General features: G+C 43.1%; 3 protein-coding genes across 8 annotated transcripts; 2 read left to right on the top strand and 1 right to left on the bottom strand.

Annotated features, from left to right (window-relative positions):
• Nucleotides 1–57: 57 nt before the first annotated feature.
• LOC114802482 (ras-related protein Rab-11B-like) lies at nt 58–6507 on the top strand. Of its 2 annotated transcripts, none has more exons than XM_029001440.1 (5): nt 58–359; nt 2961–3156; nt 4895–5088; nt 5175–5255; nt 5342–6507. In XM_029001440.1, exons 1-5 carry the CDS (start codon nt 320–322, stop codon nt 5485–5487), a joined length of 657 nt encoding a protein of 218 aa, XP_028857273.1. In that variant the 5' UTR covers nt 58–319; the 3' UTR covers nt 5488–6507. The 2 variants fall into 2 exon arrangements, with proteins under 2 accessions (XP_028857273.1, XP_028857272.1); XM_029001439.1 differs by lacking the exon at nt 58–359 and adding an exon at nt 1525–1666.
• Nucleotides 6508–7174: 667 nt separating this feature from the next.
• On the top strand, nt 7175–14900 carry marchf2 (membrane-associated ring finger (C3HC4) 2). Of its 4 annotated transcripts, none has more exons than XM_029001437.1 (5): nt 7175–7711; nt 8729–9006; nt 9184–9388; nt 10385–10594; nt 11221–14900. In XM_029001437.1, the coding sequence occupies exons 2-5, from the start codon at nt 8831–8833 to the stop codon at nt 11377–11379; spliced, it is 750 nt and encodes a 249-aa protein (XP_028857270.1). In that variant the 5' UTR covers nt 7175–7711; nt 8729–8830; the 3' UTR covers nt 11380–14900. The 4 variants fall into 4 exon arrangements, with proteins under 4 accessions (XP_028857270.1, XP_028857271.1, XP_028857268.1 ...); XM_029001438.1 differs by having other exon boundaries at nt 7183–7711; nt 9184–9379; XM_029001435.1 differs by having other exon boundaries at nt 7185–7711; nt 9169–9388.
• Nucleotides 14901–15823: 923 nt separating this feature from the next.
• On the bottom strand, nt 15824–18659 carry LOC114802485 (ras-related protein Rab-11B). Of its 2 annotated transcripts, XM_029001441.1 has the most exons (5): nt 18292–18659; nt 17463–17658; nt 17169–17362; nt 17010–17090; nt 15824–16760 (listed from the first exon to the last, which is right to left on the bottom strand). In XM_029001441.1, the coding sequence occupies exons 1-5, from the start codon at nt 18329–18331 to the stop codon at nt 16615–16617; spliced, it is 657 nt and encodes a 218-aa protein (XP_028857274.1). In that variant the 5' UTR covers nt 18332–18659; the 3' UTR covers nt 15824–16614. The 2 variants fall into 2 exon arrangements, with proteins under 2 accessions (XP_028857274.1, XP_028857275.1); XM_029001442.1 differs by lacking the exon at nt 17010–17090 and having other exon boundaries at nt 18292–18658.
• Between the last annotated feature and the right edge of the window lie 377 nt (nt 18660–19036).

Here is a 19036-nt window from a genome sequence, read left to right as displayed (position 1 = left end):
CTATCGCATCCATGTTGCACATTGTTGACGGTCCCTGGACTCTCGCCTGACAGTCGGCTGTACATAGGAACCAGTGTTATTTATGGGTCTGTGAAGGCGGCTGGTTGTAGTTCGTTGTCTGCCGGAATTTTTTGGATGGAGCTGTCGCTTGTGTTACAACGTCTGTTATATTGAACCGCGAACTTCGAATCTGTGTTTCCAACTTTATCGAAGTGGAGGAGTCCTTCCCTTCCGAGGACGTTCGTGTTTCCTGCCGGTCGGATTCGGCCGAGTGTCGGTATTCTTCAGCTAGGCTCTGAGCGTGCAGAGAGCGTCCAGGATGGGAACCCGGGATGACGAATACGATTATCTGTTTAAAGGTACGTGAAATCGATGCTTTATAACTTGATACAGGGACTCGGGGGGGAAGAGGAAGTCAGTAGTACAACGTACTAACACCGTCTAAAATATTCACCAATTCATTCCTGCGTAAAGAACGTAATCCTTTGCTACTTTTTAAAATTTGCCAACAAACAACAGTCCTCTCGCGTTTGAGCGTCGCTGCTATCTTGGGTAACGTGGTGGCTAACCGAGACAGGGAAATCAGAAGGCGTCATAAATATATTGTCATATACATACAGTTGTTTTGCCGAGACCATTTCCCCGAGTCAGCATTTAATAACACAAAAGCCTCAGACCTTCAAGCATCCACGGCGTGAAGTGGCACCCTTTAGCTTTCTAGCAGCTAGCTTAGCATCCTGTCCTGTTCCGTTAATCATTCTTTAGGTCACAAGGCTTCCCTCGGACTCACACACACACACACACACACACACACGCAGCATGATCTCGACGCTGACGTCTGACGTGTTTCACAGATATATTAAACACGCGTTCAAATTATTTACGTGTTATTAGGCCTTCGTACCTCGGGTAGACTGAAGCACGATGCTAACTAGGTCGATTCGTGATATCGCGACAGCTCCGTGTTTGAACTATTCGTGCAGGACAGTAAAATTGACGACAAATAAAAAAAAAAAAACATTAGCGCAGTAAAACAGTTCCGTGTGCGCGTTTATTTTATTTATCGTGGTTTGGTTCTGTAATTAACCACGTACTTCAGTGCTGTAATACTTTTCCCTGCAAACCATCTTCATACTTCAGTGTTTTAAGGCATCTCACTGATGCATAACCTATAATAACGCATTCACCTTTTTCGGTGTAGTTTGACATGAACGTATCTGCACCGATGACCGGAGTGTGTGTGTGTGTGTGTGTGTGTGTGTGATATATTACACGCTGCCATCAGTTTATTGAAACTAATTTAGTGTTACTAAACGTTACAGATGGATTGGCAACCTTTTTACTTGTTCTCTTTCTATTCCTCACGTAGGCCGCTCTTTGCGTTTTGCGCAAAAAAACATAACTAAAAGCGTGAATTGAGTGAGATTTGGATATGCCAGATGATTGTTCGGGCGGTACAACACGTGTTGTGGGGTAATCGCGTTACGGGCCGAAGTCCCCCCTCTAGCGGTCGGTTCCGTCTGCCCGTCCCGGTTTCCAGCTCAGGAGGAGCCCTGCCCCGCCTAGTCCTAGTGCGGGCCCGGTTCGGTCGGGTGTCCGTGTTCTTCGCCGATGTTTCCCGTCAGGATGGGGACCCGGGATGACGAGTTTGATTACCTGTTTAAAGGTACGAGATTTTGGTGGGGGTTTTTTTACAGCTTGGAGCGGCGAGGCGGGGTATGGAAAGAGGAAGTAAAGCTCTGCCCTGTGAGCCAGTTCACAGCCAGGCACGATCCCCGCACTGATTAATCTACTCCGCCGCGAAGAACGCTCTCTGTATTATTGCTCTCTGTTTATTCTTCTACCGTGAATCACACACCACTAACTGCGAGCCCGCCCAGAACTTTTGACTTTGCTGCTGTCTTGTGGCGAAGCGTCGCAGGGAAATCACAACTATAACAAATAAATACGATGATTTAAATACAGTAAATGCATGCAAATGTGTACCGCTTTTTCCCGAACTTCACTTCAGACCAGCAAGGGTCTGTGGGGCGAAACGAGGTTCCTTTAGCATTATAGCAGCTAGCTTAGCAGCTTTTCCCCATCCACTTTAACGACTGTTTAAAGTCGCAACGGGAGACCCCGGGAACCAACACGCACACTTTAACCTTACTGCTGAGAACTTTCACGTACCGGTCTTCTAACAAACCCGGGGAAATGAAGCGCGGAGCTAACGTTTAAAGTACTTTGGTGCGCAGCACGACGCGTGTTTCAAGCCACGGACAGTCTTATATTCCCTCAGAGTTACTTGCCGTCCGTGGGCAAGAGCAAGCTAACCTAATAGCCCCCCACCAGGGAAATTGGTCTGATAACCCAAGCTTTTTATGGTGATAAATACTGTAGAGACCCCCTTTCCCCCTATTTTAGGGTGAGAGTAGCATAGTTGGTAACCCATGAACCAGAAGACCCAGGTTCAAATCCAACTTACTACCATTGTGTACCTGAGCAAGACACTTAACCCTGAGTGTCTCCAGGGGGGGGACTGTCCCTGTAAATACTGATTGTAAGTCGCTCTGGATAAGGGCATCTGGTAAATGCCGTAAATGTAAAATGTATTTTCTTCACTTGATGCCTTAATTAGGAATGGGTGGTTCAAATGTGAATTTTATTTTGCCATTTTTGATCAGGTGGTCCCCACACTTCTATTCTCACTTTTCTGTGCTTCGTAGCTTAGCATTGACACTTTAATAGTTACCCCACTGTATTGAGGAATGGCTAAATGTTTTAAACATTTGTGTTTGTTTGGTGAAGTAGCTATAAATGGGGAGCAGCCTCATCTGTTGGAGGTCATCATAGTTCTTAGCCCTGTTGGGAGGCTAAGAATACCAGATTTTGTTTTGTTTTTGTTTATTCACAAAAGTACTACTGATGTACTGCTTTAGAATACTTTCATTAATGCTTTTCCTTCTGGATTTTGACAGTGGTGCTGATCGGAGACTCCGGCGTGGGAAAAAGTAACCTCCTCTCTCGCTTCACACGGAATGAGTTCAACCTGGAGAGCAAAAGCACCATTGGGGTGGAATTTGCCACCCGCAGCATCCAAGTAGATGGCAAGACCATTAAGGCTCAGATCTGGGATACAGCTGGACAGGAGCGCTACAGAGCCATCACATCGGCGTAAGTATGGGAAACCGCCTTTATGAGTACAGGTGGTAATTTTGTCTGTTACTATTCCAGCACATGGAGTTATATAGGCAATTAGCACTTAATAACACTGGTCTGATTCTACATTAAACCACTGACAGTAGAAGTGAAGCTTATTCATTACCACTAAAATGACTCTTAATTAACTGTCATGGGGTTGGATATTTTTGGCCAATTGGTGAAAATGTGCAAACCAAAATTGGAGACTGTCTCACAAGAAACCTTAATTGAACAGAATTGTCATTGTGATGCACAGCACAGTGACGCACAAATAACACAGTGCGGACAGTACACAGTGCACACAAATGAAAGTGTCTCCTGCATTTAATCCTATGCATGGAACCCATTGTGAGTAGTGGAGTATGAAGCAATGTGTGGGTACCTCAGCAATCCGCAACCTTCAGGTTTACAACTGTGCTTCCTTAACCGGTAGGCCACTACTTTGGGTCAGTTTGGGTTAGAGTGGTTTTGACTGCACAGAGGGTACTTGTGCATCACTAGCAGTATATTAAAACTGGCATCTTTTCTGCCAGTGAGACATGCATTCACATCTTTTTGTCAACATTAGCCCGTAATATAGGTGGTGCTGTGCGTACAAGCTGAGCATTTTTACCACAATCTTGTAACTGTACCCTGTAATTATACTGTGTTGAAAGTACAGCTGCTCTACTTATTTAAATAACCATTTATCAAGCATTAGTGAAGTTTGACTTTAAACTGTTATGTCATTATTTTGACAGTTCTTCTGCTCTGAAGGGGAAACATGAGTGAATTCATTGCATCATTGACTTCCATCATTATCCACTGCATAATTTATTTAGCTTTTCTTACGCAAATAAGATGTCTGGGAAGGTTAACATATCTGATATGATCACTGAATATGCTTGGCCAATGGCCATTGTTAAGAATGAATGTTTTATAGCAGGTTGCTGTTCTGACATTGGATTATGGAAGACAGATTTGCTTCAAAGCAACCACTAATTCAGCTGGAGGATGTACCATAATTAAAGGATGGGTTCACCATAAATTTTTAAGATAACAGCAACTTCCATCTGAAGCCACTCACTTGTTCTCCATAACTGCTTAGTCCTGGTTAGGGTTGTGGCTGCCGAAGCCCATCCTGGGATACTGGGCGGGGCATCAGCAAACTCTAGAGCATATGCACATATGCCTATGGACTATTGAGGCAAGCCATTTGGACTGCTGGAGGAAACTAAAGAACCTGGAGGAAACCCATGCTAGACAGCATAAGTTATCCAAGAGACTGAAGACCAAGTATTGATATCAGGATTGTTTTTTTTATGTGCTGGTGTCTTGTGTATTCTGATCTAGACTGAATAATTTTAAATCGAGACTAAGCAGAATCACACACATCAGTCTATTCAGTGCAGATCCGCTAAAATATACAGGACTATTTACAGACAAATTGGCAAGAAATAAATTACTTGTTTCTTGTTACCAAAGGGAATGGTGTGTGCGCATGCATGCATGCATGCATGTGTGCGCTTGTGCATGCTTGAGTATGAGGTATAGCAGGTTGACAGTGGACCTATAAGGAATGTGAACTTCTCTTTTTCAAAGCTTAGTTTTTTGTGTGATTTATTTTTTGTTTAACATTTTTAAATATTACCTTTTAATGTGTGATTAAATTTTCTCTAATAGGTTTGGGCTTTTTTTTTTTTTTTTTTTTTTTATATAAAAAATCTTCTAGCTATTATAGAGGTGCTGTCGGGGCTCTGCTGGTGTACGACATTGCCAAACACTTGACCTACGAGAACGTGGAGCGCTGGCTGAAAGAGCTGCGGGATCACGCCGACAACAACATAGTCATCATGCTAGTGGGGAACAAGAGCGACCTGCGGCACCTGAGGGCCGTACCGACAGATGAGGCCCGAGCCTTCGCAGGTAAACCCACTTCATCCTTTAGGGAGAATCTTGTCTATCTTATGCGTGAAGAAGAGTCAAACTGTGATTGAATTTGCTCTGTTTAGAGAAAAACACCCTTGCGTTCATCGAAACATCAGCCTTGGACTCGACAAATGTAGAGGAGGCTTTCAAAAGTATCCTCACAGGTAATGGTTCCAGATTTTCTTTTAAATACTTGTCTTGCTCTGTGCCTTACGGAGTAGCCAGTTTAATCCATTTTTTTCCCTTCCAGAAATCTATCGGATTGTGTCACAAAAGCAGATTGCCGACAGATCCTCTCATGATGAGTCTCCAGGCAACAATGTAGTGGACATCAATGTACCACCCACCAGTGATGGGCAGAAAGGCAACAAACTGCAGTGCTGCCAGAACCTGTGATATCCTCAGTTCAAGTGCCCCCTTTTTATCTTCTGTTCACACTGTTCTTGTTTGCCTTGTTCCCATGAGTTATTGCTGGTGTCCTTAAATTTACATGTGACCTCCATGGAAATACTGTCAAGAAATACAGAACATCTAGATCACTGGTTCTCAACTGTAGACTACAGTGTAGTCTTTCTCCCTGGTCTAATATACTTGATTCAGTTATGATGGGCTTTTCCATCAGGGTTGTCAGAATAGGGAAATGCTGAACTGTATTATTATGGGTCCTGGGAGTGGACTTGAGAACCACTGTTCTAGATTACATTCCTTCTGTTTTAGTTATTCCTTTACTTTTCTAGAACCTCAAATGTACATCTTGAAGATGTTTATCATAGGCAATTGGTACTGGCCATTTGATCGTTTGACCCACTCCTTTAGAAGGGATGGTGAGGGATCATTTTGTCCTGAACTCCCAGCCGTTTGGTGGCTTTACTGAGCACCATAAACAGAATCTGACTGTCAGATGTATACATTTGCTTCAGGTAATGTGCATAGTTATGCTCGTAGAGGTATCAAAGCAAGACTGCTATCACTGTTTGCATCACAATGGCAGCATTTCAAAGTGAAGGGCGGTTTAATGGCTACTGGATGTTTACTGTATATTAATTAATGACATGAATTGATCATGCAGACTGGTTGCCATGAAAAGCAGCCCGGACGCACAGCTGTAGGGTCAGTTGTTTCCAAAGATAGTCAATGAGCTATTAATTCAGAACTCTAATATGAACTGCACAGCTTACCGTGTTGATATAGCTGTTTACTGAGGGAAACATGGTAATGGCATGTAGTGTCCTTGCTACCGGTCATAAGGATAGCTTGAAAATGCCTTATCCCCCTCATCAAAAAAAAAAAATGTTATAAACTTGCCTTCATGAAAAATGTATATGTAATGCTTTGTTATACATCCAAATGTCCATAAATCATTTCTGTTCATTTTTCTTTTTATCATGTGATAAAATAAACATGTATGGAAAAATTTATTTTGTCACATGTTTGCTCTAGGCAAAAATTAATCCCATCATGAAAACCAGGATGGGAAAGGCATTGGAGAACTTGTGTGGCATCACTTTAGATTGATGTGACTCCACCTTCTGAGGTCCTGACTGCAGTGTGCGCCGTAACCATTTAAAATGAGTGAAAAAGACTGACGTGAGCGTCAGCACCTCAAAAGTTTATCTAGAATTTCTGAAGTTACCATTCATCACTCTGATATCTGGACAAGCTCAAGGAAGAACTGCTGCTCATCTAGAATCAAAAAAGGTCAACTGAGGTGGCACAGGCCCCGATCGGGTGTTCTAAGCACGTCACGCTCGGTGGAGCCCTTGAGACATCCAAAGGTCGCGCTGGGACAGCAGCCAATGCGTCAGAAAGACCTGAAGAGTGTCACTGACCTGATGGGGAAAAAACCCCATCAGGTTTTAGTTTGGAGCCCGCTCTGCTTCCAGCCTGCACAATGTTGAGCTATTCGTCATCCGAGCCTAATTGCGTTACGGTTACACTGAAATATTTTGTCTGGGGCTGCTTCAAGAATAACGTGCTGCTCTTTTAGCAAAACAATGTCCCCTTGCCAGGTCCATGTCGGGGTGGAGTCCCAGTGTCCCCAGGTTCCTACATCTGACTAAATGACTTGTTGCCGAAACTACACCTTAGTAGAGATGTTATTATTTTCCTCTCGCCTTCATGCGTGGTCGATCTGGGTAGTTAGTAGTTAGTTAGTTAGTTAGTTAGTTAGTGTAGTGGCAGTGTTTTCTGTATTTAACGTTTAGTATGCCGTGACATTGAAAGCCTCGGCCGAAGACCGTACAACCCTCGGGTCATTACTCGCAGAAGTGCAGGAACGCGTATATATATATATATTTACACACGGCCGGCCCAGGGAACACCGACACAAGCCACGAGAGAGAAAAAAAACCCCACCGACGTGTTTGTAATTGTAAACGTACGGCGTGCGTGCGTGCGTGCGTGCGTGCGAGCGAGCGAGCGGGCGTGTAAACGACGCTCGGCTCCGTCTGGCTGCTCTGCCCTCGCTGGCAGCTGAAGGCGAGCTGGGATGCGAGCGGGCGACGCACAAAAGGCGCCCGTGGACGATGCCCGCACCGCCGAACGCGCACCCGTTTTTGGACGCAGGGCCCCGTCTTTTAACCCGGACGACGCGCGGGATGAAAGCGGCCGCCACGTACACGTGAGTAGCGGCCGCCTCGGCTTTGATCTCGGAAGGCGCGGCGAAATCTGTCGCTTTGTGCGGCTAACCTTTAGCATATTAGCGCGGCGCTAGCCTGCTAGTGGACTGGCGCTGGCTTCCCACCTTTCTCCGCCGTCCAACCTTTCTTTTTCTCGGAGGGGGTGTGGGTTTATAACACCGTCTGCCGGGAGGCAGATTAACACCACGAACGTTCCACGCGTCGTGTGTCTGGGTGGGTTTTGTCACGTCGTTGAACAGCTAGTGTTAGCCGACGTCGGCTAGCAGGTGAAAATGGAATTGTGGCGTTCTGTGTTCTGCCTGCTTCTAGCCGAGGGAATAGCACTTCCAGGCATTGCGATCGACACCTGCGACAAACACCCCGAGTTCTGCGACTTTGGGTCCGTGGGTCTGAGCGCGTCCTCCTGTGTACACATGGCCCTTTTTTTACGCCAAGTCGGTAAAGTTATCCGACGACGGATACCTCGAATCGCTGGCATAGCTGACTCGGTGCTAGTCGTGTCGACCAGATAAGTAGTTTTATCTGCGGCGCGCAGCCTGCCGACACCGCCGCGATGACGCCAGCTGCGTTTTTAAACGTCCGGCAGGTAATGACAGCTGCTCTTCGTGCTCCTGCTCGTTTGGAGTTACATTTACATTTACAGCATTTATCAGACGCCCTTATCCAGAGCGACTTACAATCAGTAGTTACAGGGACAGTCTCCCTGGAGCAACTTAGGGTTAAGTGTCTTGCTCAGGGACACAATGGTAGTAAGTGGGATTCGAACCCGGGTCTTCTGGTTCATAGGCGAGTGTGTTACCCACTAGGCTACTACCACCCTGTTGTTGATTTTATGACTTGATTTTCGGCTCCTTGTTGGGTTGACCAGCACGCTGACGTGTGTTTTTAGTGTAGAAAATGTGCTAATATCTGCTAATCTATGTTAATTGACTTACATCTGGTTTTATTACTTTTTTTAAAAAAATATTATTTGTGTATAAATTAAAATGCTCTCTCAGTAGGTACAGGGCATAAGGGACCAGCGCCGTGGGAGCAGAGCCTGTTCCCCGTTTTTCCTCCTGTGCTCGGCCCCTGTCTCCTGCCCCCTGGACGGCCCAGACATGACAACAGGGGAGTGTTGCCACCTCCCTGGGTCACTGTGTGATTGCACCGGCAATGCTGCCCTGTCCAAAACGGTGGAGGAGTCCGACAATCAGCGAGCGCAGTACGTCACCCAGGTCACAGCCAAAGACGGCCGGCTGCTTTCTACAGTCATCAAAGCTCTGGGGACCCAAAGGTCAGTTCCTTTTCATCGCTGATACGGTCCAAGTAGGGAAATTATTATTATTGCTGTTCTGGGCAATTTTTTTCTTCATGTATTGAAATGCAGTTGTAAATGCATTTTTTTTGTTTCAGACTGTGTTGCACATGACAACTTATATTCTTTTATTGTCTGAAGTTCTATGTCTCTTAGCGACGGCCCGATCTGTCGAATTTGCCACGAGGGCGGCAATGGTGAGGGACTTCTGTCACCATGTGACTGCACCGGGACTTTAGGCACTGTGCACAAGAGCTGCTTGGAGAAGTGGCTTTCCTCCTCCAACACCAGCTACTGTGAGCTGTGCCACACAGAGTTCACCATCGAACGCCGGCCCAGACCCCTCACAGAGGTAACAAAGGTCAATTGCCCTTGCCTCGTTCATATTTCTCCTATTGTTTCTACTATTGTGAAAATTTTAAGGGAAATCAGAAGTGTCTTGATGTGCTGATTTTATTATAGCTTCCTTTCGCCTCTGATATTAACAGATCAGCCTTAACGTTAAAGCCATCTGCATAAAATCTTGTAGGTCCCTCTCATTGCACTAAAACAGAGATGATTCCTTTGAGGCATGGACTCCTCAAGACTTCTGAAGGTCTGTTATCTGGTGCCAAGACAAGGCGGGGCCCCCATAGATTAGACTTTCTAGCACGCCCTACAGATGATCGATTAGATTCAGATCCAGTGAATTTGGAGGTCAAGACAATACCGTGGCCTTTGAACTGTGTTCTGCAGACAATTTTTGCAGTTTGGTATGGTAAATTGTCATCCTGAAAGGGACCCCTGTTACCCAGAAATACTGTTGCTTTGGTGGATGTACATGGCCTACAAGTAACACTAGGTTTCCTAGCAGAACGTTGCCCTGAGAATCGCAAAAAGTGCATCCTGCTACCATCTCTTCCCCAGATAAACAACACACACTCATTTGACTCCACGTCAAAGGCCGGCTTTGTCCTGGCCTCAGTGGTCTTATACTCAGGTTACTGACCAGAGCTGACCTGTCTGCAGATACACGGCACAGTGTGTTCTGACAGCATCCTTTCAGTAATTTGTATTTCTTTTGTGGACGAAGGGTGCACTCTGCAATAATATAAAAGTTTAACTGGTTGACCACAGCCTGCTTCCACAAAATATGTGATAATTAATTGTAGTTACGAGATCTTTTACTTTGTTGTTGTATATACTGACTTTAGCTGTAATGGGGAGAATCATGAATGTTGTCAATCTTTGGTGCTAGTGAGCCAAATTAAAGTGTCAATTATAATGATCTTTGGATCATTCTGATCATATTTTGCTCTCTGGTATAAGTGGGGTGGTGCACTTTGTGATTGTGCCTGTATGTGCTTCTTCTCCACAGTGGCTGCGAGACCCTGGGCCCCGCAATGAGAAGCGCACTCTTTTCTGCGATATGGTCTGTTTCCTGTTTATAACGCCCTTGGCTGCCATCTCTGGTTGGCTGTGTCTTCGCGGTGCCCAGGATCACCTGCACTTCAACAGTCGACTGGAGGCAGTGGGTCTCATTGCCCTCACCATCGCACTCTTCACCATTTACATCCTCTGGACTTTGGTAATGACTACTTCAATTTTAGTTATTGTGATTTCATTTTTATTTAATTATTTATTTTCAACAATGTCTTTTTTTCTTGTTTAATGGTTTTTGTACTTTCAATGCACTGTATAAGTAATGAATAGAAGTTCACGTTCAAGACAATGGATGTTCTGCAGATTCATGCACAAGTGTTCATTTTATGCTAGTTGCTTAATGCTGAAATATTATTTGATTGACTGAGTATATCTCTTGGCTCTGGGCCTAACTCCACCAGCTGCACACGGATAAGGGTCTGACCGTATACAGTGGCAATGAGCAGGGGTGTGTGGCTGTGAATTTTCATTTAAATGTAACATTCTTTTTTTTTCCCCCATGATGTGGACAAATCATTACAAATCATCTGTTCTGTTCGCATCATGATTGGATTTCGCCCCTAAAGCTTCTGCAAGTGATTTTTACTAACCTCACCAACCTTTTAAGGCACCTAACCTTGCTCCGTAATTCAGCATTGTATTCATCCAGACCTCTGGTATATAGTTTTAGAGTTTTTTTTTTTTATTCATTTATTTAAGCTTTTTTTTCTGTACATTTTAGCAGGTCTGTTTTCCTATTGCTAACATAAATGGTTTCTGTCTGTTCTGCAGGTTTCATTCCGTTACCACTGTCAACTATACTCTGAGTGGAGGCGAACCAATCAGAAAGTCCGCTTGCTCATTCCTGATGTCAAGGGGGCGCAATCAACCCAGCATTCCTTGCTCTCTACAAAGCTGCTCAAAAAGACAGCGGATGAGACCGTAGTATGAGGTCCAGGATGGATGCGATTTAAAAGCCGTGTTATTAGTGCAAAATGGGTTCTTGACTTACCGTGTTGCCACCTAGAACCAAAGCACTTGTGGCTGCATTTTTTTCTATTGAATCCTTTATATCTAAGGTTGTGAGCACTTCAATCTCCATTCTTTTTTTTTATTTTACACCAATCCTAAAAAATTCGATATTTCTAAAACATAATTGGAGCTTGGAGGTGAATGCGTACTAATTGTAAAAGTGAGATGGAGCATCAAGTATAGCTGCTCAAGTGAGACCAAACTCTCTTGGACGTTACATATACTAAATCTAGTTTTAAGTTATTGACCCTTCTGTATGTCTATATCTATAGGTTATGATGGCTGTTCATGAACCTAAATAAATTTTCATTATAAAGGGAAGCAGTATGCAACCAGAGGCTTCAGAGACAAAGGAGGCTTCAGTCTACATGATTTCCTGATCATTAGCAACCTGCTTTTTTTCCAGAACGTTCCTCTCTGTGTGCTAAGAAGCGGTGGTGTTAATCGTACAGTATTGTGCAATAAACACTAAACTCTAATTCAGAATGCATGACCGTAAGGGTCTGTTTGTCGTGCTCACCATGTCGCCCAAGGAAAGGAAGTTTAAAAAAAAAAAAAAAAGTCAAACTATTCGGGTAGTTGCTGTAGTGTATACATGTGGCAAGGACAAGTGCAAATCAACTGGGCAGATGTTTCAGTGATGAAACATGCTGTTACACTGGCAATGGACTCATGCCCTGAAGAAAGCACGCTATTTGCCTTTGAAATTCAAAAGATGATGAAAGGAATCGAACCTGCTTGTGGATTTAGACGACCATGTTTGTTTGATTGATTCTCCAAAGAGAACTTTGGTCAACTGTCACTGTTTCAGTTCCGCTTCTTGAACTGATCTTTTGTCATCGGACATCTTACTGGAACCATGATCGACCCCTTTTCCACTTTCCACAGTTGGGACCTCAGTGCACACGTGCCCTGTTTACGCTTTCTTTGCATTCGTTTACATGCTGACAAGCCGACATGAGCTGTTCATGTTGGGGAAAAATGTAGAGTTCAGTCTTTTCTGATCATGTATGGTGACATAGACTCCAAGCTGGTAATGGTAGCATTATGAAATGTCGGGGACAAATAGACAAAATATTGACTGTACGGCCCACAATGTGTTCTGGCTATATACAGAGGAAGAACTGCATCCACAATAACTGAATTGCATGCATGTAAAACCACAACCCCCATCCCACCCCAACAAGACAGCAGGTCTTCAGTACCGTTAAAAGTCCAGGGTCAACAAATTCATATGTTTAGGAAGGTCCTGTAGTAGTAGCACTTACATTTTTTTTTTAAGCCAAATGGAATCTACCTTGTAACAGGTTTCTGTGGTGTACACAGTTTTATGTTTACCTCTGGAGGAGTATACTACATTTAAAGTACAATGATTTTCAGGCAAGGTAGTCACAGTTGCTTTGCTACTCTTCTTCTTCCTGTTCCCTTATTTCTCTTGAGTGAATGTGTGTGTGTGTTGGTTTTGTGGAAAGGTCTAATTGTTTGTGCTGTTTCATAAGACTGGAGATTACACCAAAACGTGAAGGTTTGCATAGTTAAGGAATGGTTCTGTAGCAGTAAGGCCCACTTTGATGTGCAGTATGCAAGGGTTTAAGAGGACTAATGATGACCATCCGGGATCTGAAACTGTAATGCAGCATTAAAGGAGGGCATAGTTTGAAAATGGATATGCAAAATCACCAGCAATGACCTCAAAAGCAGTCCATGGATGAATCAGATTCTGTTGCCAGTACATTGCGAGTACTGCTGGAAATGTTACATTAGGATGTTAACCTTTTAAAGTATTTCGTTTAAGACCGGCTACCTTTTTTTTTAAACAAGGCTTTAAACTTTTACTAATGATGTAGCTTCACCAGTTGTTTATATACATAAATCTGTCCCGTATCACTTATGTTCGTCTTAAAGGCTTTGTCTTTTGCTTTATTCAATCACTGCTCTGTTCGTATCTATGCTACAGGCCACACACACAAAAGTTATGGTGGTGGTGGTGTTTTTTTCAGGAAAGACTCTTTAACCAGAATTTGGTGCTACTCCAGAACAGCATTTATTTTTTCTTTTTAATAGATGAGGTTATTTCTTGCCAAGAGGTCTTTGCTATGCGGTGGGCCAAGGTTGAGGCGTATTTTGTCAGTTTAATATTTGGAGGCCAGGCTCTTGGGAATTAGCAGTTCACCACAGATAAATTACTTAATCTCTTCATATTCTCAAAGGTGCTGTTACTGTTGGAGAATCTAGAATGTGGAGTGAAGTTTATGTAGATGCTCATAACTTAAGCCTTTTGGAGTTTTTCATGGGGATTATGTCTTTTCCTGGTTTCGGATGTCACCCTAAATATTCTCCATTTATTAACAAAAACATTATGGCTGTATGGATAGTTTAAAAGTGCAATAGGAACATTTGTCGGTATTGAGAGAAGGAATGTCACAGAGGACCATTGGGAATAGAATTATAACTTGTCTGTTATCTCTCAAAAATCTGTATCCCACTGGTGTGCTTCCACCTGAAAAGTTGGTTGCTTTTGGTACACTCTGGGCCAATTTCTGAAGACATTGCAATGTAGGGTTTAGCAGCAGTGCAATTTTAATAACATTACAATGCAATTCTTATCTATAACCTTAACCTATATGAGTATATGTAACCGTAGCTGTAGATGTAGATGATACTGCTTATGGAGGATCATAGGAACAAACTCACACAGGTTGAGAAGGACTGGCCAGGCTGTTGTGGTGTGTGTGTGTGTGTGTGTGTGTGTGTGTGTGTGTGTGCGTGTGTGTGTGTGTGTGTGTGTGTGCGCGCGCGCGTGTGTGCCTGTGAGTTGTCTACAATATGCAACAATGCTTCTATAGTAGGCAGCAGCAAGGCTGAACCCATAGTGAAGTGTTAAAACCACCAACTGAAGGCAGTTCCCACTCTCCAAAGAAGCATGCATGGCTCTCTCTTTCCTTTATTTTCGTCCCTGTTTTTTTAATCATATGGCACTTTCAAAATGAAATACACTTTTATTAATCATATACAATCCATGTTTGAAAAGGGATTTTAAATACTGACGTATGGTTTTTCTCCACTGATGAAGTTCCAGTTTTGTAATATTAAACATTAATGTCCCATTGTCTTGCTCTTCTTAAAGAGGAACATTGCAAATAGTGAACCTGTTTCTTACTTGTATTTGTTTTAAGAATTTTGCCATTGTGTTTTAATGTGTACATCTGAACATTTGAAATTTAAGTTATCCATTAAGCACAGGATTATCACTCTTGACTTGTTTTCAAATGCTTTGTTTGATGTGCAGTGGAAAAAGAACGGTGTCTATAATATTGTCACCAAAATTTGTTGGTGCTTGCAATCAGCCAAGAAACGTGTGCAAAGCAAATTAAAAATGATGCTATGGATCCGTGGAAAAAAAAAAAAAAGTTTACTGTATTCTTGCAGTAGTATCTTGAGCCACCTGAATTCTATGACATATACACTGCTAAAAAATGTAAAGGGAACACATCAATTAATGATCAATGGAAACAAAAATTATCAATGGAAATCAAATTCCCATGGAGTTCAACATTCAAAATTAAAGTGGAAAAACATGACCGGCTGATCCAACTTAACACAAGTCAAAATGAGGCTCAGCATTCAAAAGTGACCAAAACATCAGCCAGAAAGCACAGGAACTGGGAAGTGGTGTGGTCACCACCTGCAGGACCACGCCTTTATTAGGGACGTCGTGTTAATTGCCTGTAATTTCCACCTGTTGTCTGTTCCATTTGCACAACCGCATGTGAAATTGATTGTCAATCAGTTTTGCTTCCTCAGTGGACAGGTTGATTTCACAGAAGTGTGTTTGACTTGGAGTTACATTGTGTTGTTTAAGTGTTCCCTTTTTTTAGCGTTGTATATGTAGGTACAGTGGAAGAAATCGATTTTTTTACAAGTTATTCAGAACTGCTTGAGGGAAAAAAACTGGAATACAATTTAGCAAAGTATGAGCTTTATGTTTTTTTGTTCTCTTAATTACCATTTTGACTGATACTTTTTAGTGCAGTCAACATCACATTAAAACCAAGACTGAGTGGCAGAACAGAATGTGACTTCCTGAACTTGAAATTCCATGTTGAACAAGGATGTCTGCAAGGCCATGAACATTTACAGCATTTATCAGATGCCCTTATCCAGTGAGACTTACAATCAGTAGTTACAGGGACAGTCCCCCCCTGGAGACACTCAGGGTTAAGTGTCTTGCTCAGGGACACAATGGTAGTAAGTGGAATTTGAACCTGGGTCTTCATAGGCAAGTGTGTTACCCACTATAAGAATAAAGGAAAACAACATGGAGGTTTCCAGTCAAGTTTACAAGTGAATGTCAAAGGGCAGATTATTTCAGAGCTTTATTGCAAATTATTACAGTTTCTATTTACAGTTACAGACAAAAGTGAGTCAAATGCATACATTACGTACATTTAAGTAATCCCCACACAAAAACTCTCTACAGCACATACCATGGTCAGCCTAGCATCACCCCGGGCTCAACTGCACCACTGCGGGTGGTGGTTATATACAAAGCACCATCTAGTGGTAAATATTCCAATTTAATGCCCACCACAGGATATTACAATGTGTTCTAAATCCGAAGCGTTCGGGTGGGGTGCGTCTGTATGCCCTTTAGTAGCCTCTGTGGAATACAATGGTGACAAAGTAAGATGGTACAGTGAGAGATTATTTGCTTCGGAGAAGGCAATTGCACTCGACGTCGGCAAGTATGTGCTAGCAAGTGCTGGTACAGTAGCAGCAATGGTTTGACATGGAACATTAAGAGAAACCGCTAATGACTTTCCTTTTTATTACCAGTAAAAGGACTCACGTGCAACCAGTGCATTCAGCTGAGTCTGTCAGGTACTTTAATGAAGTCATTTTGATCCAAATCAGGGTATTTTGTCTCCAGCAGCAAATATGACAAGAATCACATTGTCCCCAAACATATGGTCATTTATGAGATATCCATGAACAGCTTGGAGAAAATGCTTTACGACATCATCCTTCCTGATTGCGTAGGTTCTACACATATATCCAACGACACAGCTAAGCAACTGAAGACTGTAGCTGAAATGTGTGAAATTAAAAATGAAGGCGAGTGGTTATGATGACGGTGCGATTGTGTTGCTAACATCACAGGTTCTGGCAGCACTGCAGTTTGTTGCCTTTCTGCCCATCACTGGTGGGTGGAACATTGATATCCACTACATTGTTGCCTGGAGACTCATCGTGCGCAGATCTGTCTGCAATTTGCTTTTGTGACACAATCCGATAGATTTCTGCAAAAGGGAACAGGCCAATTAGGAATGAAATGTTATCCAAATCCTCCACAATTTCACCTAAACCTCATCAAAAGCTGAAACAACACTGATAATGATTTTCAATCCTGGTATAAAGACATGCCACTGAGTGGAACGTAGTACGTGCATAATCCAATCATTTTAATTTATTTTTACACATCACCAGAATAGTCATTAACATATAACCATGGCACTCGGTTGCCTGAGTGAGGTATGGTCATTTCGTACCTGTGAGGATATTTTTGAAAGCCTCCTCTACATTTGTGGAATCCAAGGCTGACGTTTCAATGAAAGAGAGATTGTTTTTTTCTATGGAGAGAACATTGTGATGAACTCCTTTTCAATTATAGAAAAGGTTGTTGATATCAGAAAAAATCGACTTGATACCTGCGAAGGCTCGGGCCTCATCTGTCGGTACGGCCCTCAGGTGCCGCAGGTCGCTCTTGTTCCCCACTAGCATGATGACTATGTTGTTGTCGGCGTGATCCCGCAGCTCTTTCAGCCAGCGCTCCACGTTCTCGTAGGTCAAGTGTTTGGCAATGTCGTACACCAGCAGAGCCCCGACAGCACCTCTATAATAGCTGATGGTCATCGCAAAATAGATGAGGCACCAGCATGATGGGGTTTCTCCTTCCTACTACCACTTTTGTTGAGATCTATGGTCCAATTGCGCATACTTACGCCGATGTGATGGCTCTGTAGCGCTCCTGTCCAGCCGTATCCCAGATCTGAGCCTTAATGGTCTTGCCATCTACTTGGATGCTGCGGGTGGCAAATTCCACCCCAATGGTGCTTTTGCTCTCCAGGTTGAACTCATTCCGTGTGAAGCGAGAGAGGAGGTTACTTTTTCCCACGCCGGAGTCTCCGATCAGCACCACTGTCAGCAAAATGAGCACAAAAGATCATCCCTCAACTTCATGCATCCCTTGTTCAGCACTTTCTTTGTAATCGTGAATGAAGTGCTATTTCAGATCTTATTTTAGCACCTGCACGACTGAAATGAAGTCAGAGCCCTTACATTTTAAAATGACACTTTCTTTTCCCAGAGTAAACTTCAGGACGTTTACCTGAGCCCTAGTTCAGTGTCTTTTGATGGAGACGTTGGAGAAAAGCTTCTTGTTATCATCAAGGTGCTCTTTGTTGTAGTGATGACAACGTTTACTTTCAGGTTTCTTTTTCCTCTCAAACTGACTTTCTATTCATCCAGCGCACCCCAATATTTGTACTCACAGCACGGAACCCCATTAAGCATTTATTCAGCACATTTTAATTCAAAATAACATCCTTCTGCATAAAATAAATGAAGCTACATAGCCTAAAAAAATATTTTGTTTGTCACTTGACTACATATCTCGTCGTGGCCTAATTAATGAACCTCACGTGGCGGAACCCGATATTTATATTCCGTTATCAATGCGACACACGTTCAGTACAAAGGCCATTCTACACGCATTTACAATACACACGTTGGAAAAAAATTATATCGGAATTGAACTTAGCTGTAAATTACCTTTGAACAAGAAATCATATTCATCATCCCTGGTGCCCATGTCTGGATTTTAGAAAAGACGCTTCAGTGGCAGTAATAAAAACGTCTTTTGATCAGACGCCTTGTCCGGTTAATTTCGCTATATTGTCCGTGTCCCCTGTCCGGGTGGTCCTTATAATTAAGGATCTATGGACGGAGCCCCCACCGTCCCTGCGCGCTAGACAAAGCACTGGCTGTCACATAGCCCCAGCCGCAGGAAGCAGGGATCTTCCTGACACTGCAAAGGGGGAGGAGTCCTCGCCTCAAACGGTCTATTAATCTCCACAATTCGACGGAAACGCGACGGTTCCTGGATTTTCCCGTATATTCGGCCGTCACCCATGTGGTGAATGAACCTTGTATTTCCGCCTGAGGCCGAACCTTATACTAATCCGAAAACATGTAAAACATACCAACAATCTCATCAGCTAATCTTGTAATAGTTTTATTAGATAGCTGTTATAAACTTTCCCTTGACTACTATTAAGAATTATATATTTAATGTAATTTTGTCATTGTAAATTAGACTACAATAACAGCTTTTGCTCAATATTACTACAATGAAACATTCCTGTCATTCCCAACTGACCCGGGACCAGGTTTCACCACCAAACCGTCATAAAAAAACATTATCGGTCATGTCAGAGAAAACTGATCTCGGGTCAGCAGCTCCGCTCACCGTACCACGCTTTCCCAACATGCACTGCGTTTTTATAAACTCTTGCAG

Source organism: Denticeps clupeoides, chromosome 13 (assembly GCF_900700375.1).
Source record: "Denticeps clupeoides chromosome 13, fDenClu1.1, whole genome shotgun sequence".
Taxonomy (NCBI): Eukaryota; Metazoa; Chordata; class Actinopteri; order Clupeiformes; family Denticipitidae; genus Denticeps; species Denticeps clupeoides.
The sequence above is the reverse complement of the archived record's forward strand: the minus strand, read 5'-3'. Positions and strand labels throughout refer to the sequence as shown.

Excerpts from the sequence above, each read along its gene's own strand:
- LOC114802482 (XM_029001439.1), top strand. The coding sequence starts at position 1,612 with ATGTTTCCCGTCAGGATGGGGACCCGGGATGACGAGTTTGATTACCTG. Across the intron at positions 1,667-2,960 it reads GTTTGATTACCTGTTTAAAG|TGGTGCTGATCGGAGACTCC; the intron begins GTACGAGATTTT and ends GGATTTTGACAG. Across the intron at positions 3,157-4,894 it reads TACAGAGCCATCACATCGGC|CTATTATAGAGGTGCTGTCG; the intron begins GTAAGTATGGGA and ends AAAATCTTCTAG.
- marchf2 (XM_029001435.1), top strand. The coding sequence starts at position 8,831 with ATGACAACAGGGGAGTGTTGCCACCTCCCTGGGTCACTGTGTGATTGC. Across the intron at positions 9,007-9,168 it reads AAAGCTCTGGGGACCCAAAG|TTCTATGTCTCTTAGCGACG; the intron begins GTCAGTTCCTTT and ends TATTGTCTGAAG. Across the intron at positions 10,595-11,220 it reads TTTACATCCTCTGGACTTTG|GTTTCATTCCGTTACCACTG; the intron begins GTAATGACTACT and ends TCTGTTCTGCAG.
- LOC114802485 (XM_029001441.1), bottom strand. The coding sequence starts at position 18,331 with ATGGGCACCAGGGATGATGAATATGATTTCTTGTTCAAAG. Across the intron at positions 17,363-17,462 it reads TACAGAGCCATCACATCGGC|CTATTATAGAGGTGCTGTCG; the intron begins GTAAGTATGCGC and ends GATGACCATCAG. Across the intron at positions 17,091-17,168 it reads TGAGGCCCGAGCCTTCGCAG|AAAAAAACAATCTCTCTTTC; the intron begins GTATCAAGTCGA and ends TTCTCTCCATAG.